The sequence below is a fragment of the Clinocottus analis genome, unplaced genomic scaffold, assembly GCF_023055335.1.
Source record: "Clinocottus analis isolate CAN_PGR_092001 unplaced genomic scaffold, fCliAna1.0.p SCAF_9, whole genome shotgun sequence".
NCBI lineage: Eukaryota > Metazoa > Chordata > Actinopteri > Perciformes > Cottidae > Clinocottus > Clinocottus analis.
This window is the reverse complement of record NW_027176251.1, coordinates 21,641,936-21,652,196: the sequence shown is the minus strand read 5'-3', so window position 1 is coordinate 21,652,196 and position 10,261 is coordinate 21,641,936. Positions and strand designations below refer to the sequence as shown.

General features: G+C 51.0%; 1 protein-coding gene across 1 annotated transcript in view; it reads right to left on the bottom strand.

Annotated features, from left to right (window-relative positions):
* Positions 1 to 1,134, bottom strand: part of gask1a (golgi associated kinase 1A) — a 12,476-nt gene extending 11,342 nt beyond the window's left edge. The window contains exons 1-2 of the mRNA XM_068570510.1: positions 601 to 1,134; positions 50 to 469 (exon numbers count right to left, since the gene is read on the bottom strand). Of these exons, the coding sequence (XP_068426611.1) occupies positions 50 to 469; positions 601 to 828 (648 nt within the window). The 5' untranslated portion in view covers positions 829 to 1,134. The remainder of the gene's footprint in view (positions 1 to 49; positions 470 to 600) is intronic.
* Between the last annotated feature and the right edge of the window lie 9,127 nt (positions 1,135 to 10,261).

The window sequence follows — 10,261 nt, the reverse complement described above, 5'->3', positions numbered from 1 at the left end:
GACCGGACCGCCTGAGGACAGGAAGCCGCATGCGAGGCACCGGGCTTACCTGCAATAAGAAGTCAAAGAGAGCCAGTCTGCCCCACTCCGAGTGCTGGACTCCCCCGCACGGCGCCGACCCCCCGCAGCGGAGCCGCAGCAGCTTCTGGTACTGGGCCCAGCTCAGCGGGACCGAGTTCTGGTCGTTGTCCTCGTCGGCGAGGTGCTGGATCCCCGGATCCCACCACACCACGGGCCGGGGAGTGCCGCTGGTGTACCGATACGGCAGAATCTCGCTGCGGAAAGTCCTCAGCACCGCAGGGAGACTCCTGTTGAGACCCAGCACCCGGTCCAGGTGGAAGGCCACCACTTCGAACCAGTCGTCGGTGCGTTTGACCAGCGAGCAGAGCCCCTGCTGGCAGCGCTCTTTGTGGGTTTCCGGACGTCTCTGGCCAGGTCCGGGCTCAGGGGAACCCCTCTGGGGTGACGGCTGCCGTCACGGAGACATACAGTTATGTAACGCTCGCTTCACCGAGTGCCATAAGAGTGTGAATGCATGTCATACGCTGGCAGACGCACAAAGATTCCTAAAACATAGCAATGTAATTCAGATGCTTGTACCTGCTGGTGTGCAGGAGGATCCAGCTCCACCCGGAGCACCTGTCCGTGAGCGGGCACCCTGGCCTTGCTGACCGGCTCGCCCTCGGCGAGGAGCTCCATCTTCTGGACGTCATCCTGGCTGAGCCAGGGGACGGGGCGGAGGTCAGGACTGATCCTGATCCTCCTGCGGTCGCCGTCTGGGAAGTCCTGGTCCCTGAAGCTCCCACATCGGCCGCCGTCGTCTTGCATCGCGGCCGCCTCGGGTTCGGACAAAGTCTTCCTGCGGTCCCATGACCAGGGGCTCTCTTTGAGGGGATCCTGCGAGAGAGTGGGGTGTTTTCTGAGCTCCCCGGGGGCCTTTTTCACCGCCTGCTTCACAGATTTCCCAAAGTGCTTTGCTGCTTGTCTGTGTTTTCCCAAAGCCTGTTGATGCTCAGCTAGCTTTGCACTTGCAGGGCCGTCATGCGTGTCTGCAGCCCGTCTGTCTGCATCCCGTCTGTCTGCATCCCGTCTGTCTGCATCCTGTCTGCCTGCATCCCGTCTGCCTGCATCCTGTCTCCCTGCATCCCGTCTGCCTGCATCCCGTCTGCCTGCATCCCGTCTGTCTGCATCCTGTCTGCCTGCATCCTGTCTGCCTGCATCCTGTCTGCCTGCATCCTGTCTGCCTGCATCCTGTCTGCCTGCATCCTGTCTGTCTGCATCCCGTCTGCCTGCATCCCGTCTGCCTGCATCCCGTCTGCCTGCATCCTGTCTGCCTGCATCCTGTCTGCCTGCATCCTGTCTGTCTGCATCCTGTCTGCCATGCACGAGTCTGTGTGCCGCAGTAGAGCTACGTGCTGCTTTGGCTTTGCCTCTTTCTAGATGGATGCTGCTGTGCTTCTCCACGGCGCTGTGGTTGCTTGGCTTGGTTTGATGCGTTGGCCCCGTGTTGTTGACCTTTGACCCCGTGTCGCTGACCTTATTCTCTGGGAGACGGAGACGATGATGGCTGGTTGGGTGCCGGACTGCGGCCGCCGTCTCCTTTCTTTTGTCTTTGTTTTTCGGGTTATTTCTCCTGTCTTTCATGCCATTGCTTGTATTGCCGGCAGCCTCCCTGAGAGCTTTTGGTGGCGGCGGGCTTTGAGACGTCTCTTCCCGAGCGACGGCCCTCCAGGCCGCCATGTGGACGGGAGCGAGCGGCGGCTGGAAGGCGGCGGCAGGCGGAGGGGGCGCCACTCCCGGCCTGGAACGCAACTCCCCGGAGGAGCTCAGGGCTCGGGAGGATCGCCAGTCGACGACGCGCAAAGGCGGCGAGAGAGTCATCTTCATCACAGAGATGGTGATGAAGAGGAAGACGAGGGGGGAGAGGAGGAGGAGCCACTTTTGACAGCAGCAGAGTTTTGACCACGCTCGCCAAGCCTGGGCGGAAGAAAGAAAAGACGAGTTAGAGGGAGGCCAACAGAGATTATGTTGGTGGCACCATGAATGGCAAAGATAGCATCTGACGGTAAACTGAAGGGGTTAACCGACTCCAGGCTGTACGGAGATGTCTTGCTGCAAGGCACGTGGGAGGAGGTGGGAGATGTGGAGCTGAGAAGAAGATGAACGTGCTGTGTCGCATTATTCTGCTCCGTCAGTTTGACTATTTATTTACCTAAAAATGGAAATCAGGGATTTGGTGACAAAGCAGCAGAAGGTCTTTAGTTCTACTGACCCACTAAGAAGGTCTTTAGTTCTACTGACCCACTAAGAAGGTCTTTAGTTCTACTGACCCACTCAGAAGGTCTTTAGTTCTACTGAACCACTCAGAAGGTCTTTAGTTCTACTGAACCACTCAGAAGGTCTTTTGTTCTACTGAACCACTCAGAAGGTCTTTAGTTCTACTGAACCACTCAGAAGGTCTTTTGTTCTACTGAACCACTAAGAAGGTCTTTAGTTCTACTGAACCACTCAGAAGGTCTTTAGTTCTACTGAACCACTCAGAAGGTCTTTTGTTCTACTGAACACTCAGAAGGTCTTTAGTTCTACTGAACCACTCAGAAGGTCTTTAGTTCCAGCAGCAGCTGTGGTTTTTAGATTTAGCATCTTGTTATGTCGGCCATGTGTCTGGTTTCATGGTATTTTCTGGTGTCTGTTCTTTTTGATGTGTTGCTTGTCTGCTGTGCACTGTGAACCTTGTTTGTTGTTGAGGATCAATAAAGTTTTCCAATCCAATGAAGCTTCCTTTCATTCCAACGACTCTTGGAATGGTGCCCTGAACATAGCACTGAGCTAAAGACATGTAGAAGAAAACGTTTTCATTTCCCCACCAGAATGACCCAGATACCCCCGCCCTTACCCCCCCCCCCTCTACACCCCCCCCCTCAACACCCCCCCACCCCCCACCCTTTCCTCCTCCCCCCCCTCTACACCCCCCTCCCTTCAACACCCCCCCCCCCCCCCTCTACACCCCCCCCTTCTTCTAGGCGAGTGCAGGAATGTTTCGGACCCTTGAGACGTCGTCTCCATCTTAACGACATTCCACCTGTGAAAGGATCCCATTCTTCCAGCCGGGAGGCTCCTGAGCTGGCAGCTGGAGCACCGAGAGCCTGCAGCGCGTCCCCGTGCAGACACACACTGTGTGTAGCTGCACGGGGACGCGCTGCAGAGGACACACACTGTGTGTAGCGGCGTGAGGACACGCTGCAGCGGGGACACACTGTGTGTGGCGCCGTTAGGACACGCTGCAGAAGACACACACTGTGTGTAGCGGCGTGAGGACACGCTGCAGAAGACACACACTGTTTGTGTAGCGGCGTGAGGACACGCTGCAGCAGACACACACTGTGTGTAGCGGCGTGAGGACACGCTGCAGCAGACACACACTGTGTGTGTAGCGGCGTGAGGACACGCTGCAGCAGACACACACTGTGTGTAGCGGCGTGAGGACACGCTGCAGAGGACACACACTGTGTGTAGCGGCGTGAGGACACGCTGCAGAGGACACACACTGTGTGTAGCTGCACGGGGACACGCTGCAGAGGACACACACTGTGTGTAGCGGCGTGAGGACACGCTGCAGCAGACACACACTGTGTGTGGCGCCGTTAGGACACGCTGCAGAGGACACACACTGTGTGTACCTGCACGGGGACACGCTGCAGAGGACACACACTGTGTGTAGCGGCGTGAGGACACGCTGCAGCGGGGACACACTGTGTGTGGCGCCGTTAGGACACGCTGCAGAAGACACACACTGTTTGTGTAGCGGCGTGAGGACACGCTGCAGCAGACACACACTGTGTGTAGCGGCGTGAGGACACGCTGCAGAAGACACACACTGTTTGTGTAGTGGCGTGAGGACACGCTGCAGCAGACACACACTGTGTGTGTAGCGGCGTGAGGACACGCTGCAGCAGACACACACTGTTTGTGTAGCGGCGTGAGGACACGCTGCAGCGGACACACACTGTTTGTGTAGCGGCGTGAGGACACGCTGCAGCGGACACACACTGTTTGTGTAGCGGCGTGAGGACACGCTGCAGAAGACACACACTGTTTGTGTAGCGGCGTGAGGACACGCTGCAGCGGACACACACTGTGTGTGTAGCGGCGTGAGGACACGCTGCAGAAGACACACACTGTGTGTAGCGGCGTGAGGACACGCTGCAGCAGACACACACTGTGTGTAGCGGCGTGAGGACACGCTGCAGAGGACACACACTGTGTGTAGCGGCGTGAGGGGAGGGCACAAGGTGTCGGCCGGCTGACGGCGCCGTGAGGAATCACCATGAATACTAATCTCTGGCCGGTCGATCAGAGATGCTCCATCACTGAATCACTGGGAGCACTGGGAGCACTGGGAGCAGTGGGAGCAGTGGGAGCAGTGGGAGCAGTGGGAGCGCTGGGAGCGCTGGGAGCACTGGGAGCAGTGGGAGCACTGGGAGCAGTGGGAGCACTAAGAGCAGTGGGAGCAGTGGGAGCAGTGGGAGTGCTGGGAGCAGTGGGAGCAGTGGGAGCACTGGGAGCACTGGGAGCACTAAAAGCAGTGGGAGCACTGGGAGCAGTGGGAGCAGTGGGAGCAGTGGGAGCACTGGGAGCACTAAAAGCAGTGGGAGCACTGGGAGCACTGGGAGCGCTGGGAGCAGTGGGAGCACTGGGAGCGCTGGGAGCGCTGGGAGCAGTGGGAGCAGTGGGAGCAGTGGGAGCAGTGGGAGCACTGGGAGCGCTGGGAGCGCTGGGAGCAGTGGGAGCAGTGGGAGCAGTGGGAGCACTGGGAGCGCTGGGAGCAGTGGGAGCAGTGGGAGCAGTGGGAGCAGTGGGAGCACACCTCCAGCTTCTTATCCACTTCGTCCACACCACAGGGTTTCACAGCTGCTCTGCCTTCACCTTCAGTGTGTAGACGATCCATTTTATTGATCGGCTGCCATTTTAAACAAACAATTCATTTCAGGTGAAAAGTGTCAAACCTGATCTGGTTCAAACTTTTCTTTCATTGAATGTTATTTATGACACTTAACAGACATCTTAAGGTGTTAGACAGTTAGTCAAAAACAAGGCTGCAGGTTTGCTTATGGACGTTTATTCTAATTATATTATTCCTCCTGCTGTGAACTCGTGCACATCACATGTGTCAATACATCTGTAGCTATTGTGAGAAACATACATATATATGTATACATATATATATATATATATATATATATATATATATATATATATATATATATATATATATATATATATATATACATATATATATGTATACATATATATATATATATATATATATATATATATATATATATATATATATATATGTATATATTAAGGAGAAGGGGCCCTGAAAAGAAAGGTTAAAGTTAACGTTACATGTGCTGCTAAAGGGATGAAGGCTCTATTCTCCAGCTCTGTGACTCATGTGGATTCGTTTAGCTGCTCTTTTGTTTCTTTGGCGTGGCGTTTTCGAGTTATTTTTAAACCTATAATTTTCCACTGCCCGCGACTGTTTCCTATTTTCCGAGAGCTCTCAGAATAAAATGTGCAGCCGCGACACATCTCTTTCTGCTGCGAGCGCCAAACAGATCGCATCTTGAAAAGCCGTCGAAAAGCTTGACTGAGCGAAGGGGCCTGATCTTCCTCTTCCTCTCCAGAGGAATGGAGGGAGCAGAGGTTTCCGCTGAATGAAGCCGGACATCAATCACAGCTCTGAGAAGTTGCTCCGTGGCACAAAGAGATCCATGAGGCTGCCATGAGTCCACATGCGCTTCAATCTGTTGCCCATTGCACAGCATGTGATAACAAAGCCACTTCTGAACCGTGCTGACACACAAGAGACAGCGACTACAAGAAATGCCTTCTAGTTACGCCAAAAATGAAGGCAGACTGTCATGGCCGCCAGAACACAACCTCTTGGCTCCTGGGACAGAGACTCCTTGAGGTTCTGGAGGTCACCTCCAGCTGCACGGGACCGTCTGGGCCCACGAGGCCCACAGGACGCCTCTCAGAGCAGCAGGTGTGACTGTCCCTTTAAGAGACGGCTCTAACGGTAAGTCACTGACAGCTGAGGCTTCTGGGAATGTCGTTAGTGTTGCAGGTAATCAGTCAGAGAGCGAACCTCCTGAACACCTGTTCCTTAACCCTAACCCTGTTCCTTAACCCTAACCCTGTTCCTTAACCCTAACCCCTGTTCCTTAACCTCTGTTCCTTAACCCTAACCCTGTTCCTTAACCCCTGTTCCTTAACCCTAACCTCTGTTCCTTAACCTCTGTTGCTTAACCCTAACCTCTGTTCCTTAACCTCTGTTCCTTAACCCTAACCTCTGTTCCTTAACCTCTGTTCCTTAACCCTAACCTCTGTTCCTTAACCCTAACCCCTGTTCCTTAACCCTTGTTCTTTAACCCTTGTTCTTTAACTCTTGTTCTTTAACCCCTGTTCTTTAACCCTTGTTCTTTAACCCCTGTTCTTTAACTCTTGTTCTTTAACCCCTGTTCTTTAACCCTTGTTCCTTAACACCTGTTCTTTAACCCTTGTTCCTTAACCCCTGTTCTTTAACCCCTGTTCTTTAACTCTTGTTCTTTAACCCTTGTTCTTTAACCCTTGTTCTTTAACCCTTGTTCTTCTTGTTCTTTAACCCCTGTTCTTTAACTCTTGTTCTTTAACCCTTGTTCTTCTTGTTCTTTAACCCTTGTTCTTTAACTCTTGTTCTTTAACCCTTGTTCTTCTTGTTCTTTAACTCTTGTTCTTTAACTCTTGTTCTTTAACCCTTGTTCTTCTTGTTCTTTAACTCTTGTTCTTTAACTCTTGTTCTTTAACCCTTGTTCTTCTTGTTCCTTAACCCCTGTTCTTTAACCCCTGTTCCTTAACCCCTGTTCTTTAACCCTTGTTCCTTAACCCCTGTTCTTTAACCCCTGTTCTTTAACCCCTGTTCCTTAACCCTTGTTCTTTAACCCTTGTTCCTTAACCCCTGTTCTTTAACCCTTGTTCTTTAACCCCTGTTCTTTAACCCTTGTTCTTTAACCCCTGTTCTTTAACCCTTGTTCTTTAACCCTTGTTCTTTAATACTTGTTCTTTAACCCTTGTTCTTTAACCCTTGTTCTTTAACCCTTGTTCTTTAACCCTTGTTCTTCTTGTTCCTTAACCCTTGTTCTTTAACCCTTGTTCTTTAACCCTTGTTCTTCTTGTTCTTTAACCCCTGTTCTTTAACCCTTGTTCTTTAACCCTTGTTCTTCTTGTTCTTTAACCCCTGTTCTTTAACCCTTGTTCTTTAACCCTTGTTCTTCTTGTTCCTTAACCCTTGTTCTTTAACCCTCACCTGCAGCACAAAGGAGCTCAGTGGACAGAAATGGCCGACACAGACGAGTGGGCAGCGTCTGCGTGGTGGCAGTTCAGACCAGGATCTGATCTGCACATGGAACCAATTTGAAATGTGAGACTCTGGACGGGCTGAAAGACCTCAGAGGGAGGAACCGGGGTTCTGACCCGGCAGCAGCTGCTCTCAACGTTCAGAGACATTATTTCATTGTATGATTTTCGTGCTCTTTCAGTTGACATCTCAGGTGTTAGACAGTGAAAAACTGGGCCGCAGGTTTGGAGGTTTATGATAATTATATTATTTATTCCTCCTGCTGTGAACCCGTAAACATCACACGTCTTCATGTAAATCATTCAGATTAAATGTGGGACTGGAACCTATTTTCTAAGTGAACCAGTTTGTCTTTGATCTGAAGATTTAAAATGGTAATGTTTGATATTTTTGCTTGAAAATTAAAAGGTGCATCTACGATAAATATATTATTATAAATATATTATTATAAATATATTATTATAAATACATTATTATAAATATATTATTATAAATATATTATTATAAATACATTATTATAAATATATTATTATAAATACATTATTATAAATATATTATTATAAAAACATTATTATAAATATATTATTATAAATATATATAAGTACTTTCCATACTTTGAGTACTTCTTGCAGTGGTACTCCTGAGTCCTGTGACAATAAACAAGAGGCGGAGAGTTCACTGATGCAGGTCTACAGGTCTGCAGGTCTACAGGTCTACAGGTCTGCAGGTCTACAGGTCTACAGGTCTGCAGGGCTGCATGTCTACAAGTCCTGGATCTGCAGGGCTGCAGGTCTACAGCTTTACAGGTCTACATGTCTGCAGGTCTACAGGTCTGCGGGTCTACAGGTCCTGGATCTGCAGGTCCGCAGGTCTACAGGTCTGCAGGTCTACAGGTCTGCAGGTCTACAGGTCCTGGATCTGCAGGTCTGCAGGTCTACAGGTCCTGGATCTGCCAGCTCAGCACTTCATGAGCTCAGCTCAGCTCTCTGTGAGTCTCAAACTGTTGTCTGGTCCCGGTGACCCGTGAAGAGTCCGGAGCCTCACCATGGCGCAGGTCCCCGCAGAGCGCGTTCCTCTCCGGCTGCTGAAGACTCATGGACCGCGCGGGCATCCCGTGGACCGGAGGCTCGGTGGACCGGAGGCTCGGTGGACCCGCAGAGACTCCCTGGACAGCCGGTGGTCCTGAAGTTGGAGCTGCGCGCGCGTCCCTCTCACCTTAACACATATTTCCGTAACTCGGTGCAATTTGCTGCCGTAAAAGAAAAGTGGAAGTTCGCGCAGCAGCGCCGGTAACAGCCGGTAAAGCGGCCGACCGACGGAGCACAGCCTCCTTCTCCCGGGGGAGCGCGCCTTGGAGCGCGCGAGCGTCTGGGAAAGCTCCTTTCAGAGTAAAAGCCCTGGAGCAGCTTCTGGGTAAGATGTTTGACTTCAAAGTAAAAGCCCTGAAGTGAAGCGCGTGTCATCATCTGAAAGTAAAACACCTGGAAGTGATGTTGGACGTTGTCTTTGGTCCAGAAGCTGAAGCAGCGAGGCCTCTGAGCCGCAGAGGCCTCGTGTGTTTAACGCTGTGATTTAAATATAACTTAGAAGAGTTCTACGGCAACAGTTTAAAGACATCTAGCATGTTGTGGAGTTCCTGTGTGAGTTTCAACCTCGAGGGCTCCTGAGGTGTGTTGTCGTCTGCAGCCGGTCGAGAGCGCCCTCTGGTGTCCGCTCTGCCTTCCTGCTGCTTCACTGTCCAGCGGACATCTGGCACCTCGAGTCACCACAACGACCAGAGGACCAGGGACCACCAGCAGGCGGTTCTCCTCTCATGTTCATGAATAAAGCTTCTGCTGGACTAATGTGTCTCAGTGCGAGTCCGAATGATGCGACACGACAAACACAGAACAGGAAATGAACCAGCGGAAGATCTCAGGAAACCAGAACAATGAAAGAAAAGAAAGAGAGAAAACATTCATGCTTCTCTCGGTTTGGTTGGTGACTTTCTGGAAAATAATGAAAGTGTGTTATTATATATTTATTATTCAGTACAAAATCGTAACTCTTTCATTCTGTGTGTCGTGTTTATTCTTCTCTCTCATCTGACTCTCAGACCTGGTTCTCTTGTTTTGTTCTGTGTGGTCATGGCGGTTCATGTCTCGTAATAAAATGTGTTTTTAAGATGTGTTGGAGAGCGATGGCCTGCAGGGGGCGATGTTGTTGTGTTTTATTTTATTTTTAGAAAGAAGAAGAAAAGAAATCTGCCAAATGTTGCAGATGAAGTCTCTGAGGACGAAACGAGACCAGAACCAGAACCCATGAAGCCCTGAAGCCCTGCTGTGGCCCTCAGGAGACCCTGTAGGTCCAGAACACCACACAAGAGCTGAAGGATGGAAACCTGATGACATCACAGGTTTTACTCTCTATGAATCCTATAAGAACACAAAGAGGAGGGGGCGAGGAGAGGGGCAGCTGTTTGAGCAGATGTGTGTGTGTGTGTGTGTGTGTGTGTGTGTGTGTGTGTGTGTGTGTGTGTGTGTGTGTGTGAGTGTGTGTGTGAAAGAGATAGTGTGTGTGTGTGTGTGTGTGTGTGTGTGTAGCACAATGCTCGTCTGATGTCATCTGTTCTCTGACCTTTCCTCTTCCTCCTCCTCTCCTCACTCTTCCTCATGTTCAGGTCTACTGTCTCGCTGTACAATCAGCTGCTTCATCTGACTCCGCTGACCTCTGACCCCTGACCTCTGACCCCTTAGCCACATGACCCCCGCGGCTCCCTGCATGACATTTCAGTGCAATAAAAGATCCATTTGACAGGCCTCTGTGTGTGTGTGTGTGTGTGTGTGTGTGTGTGTGTGTGTGTGTGTGTGTGTGTGTGTG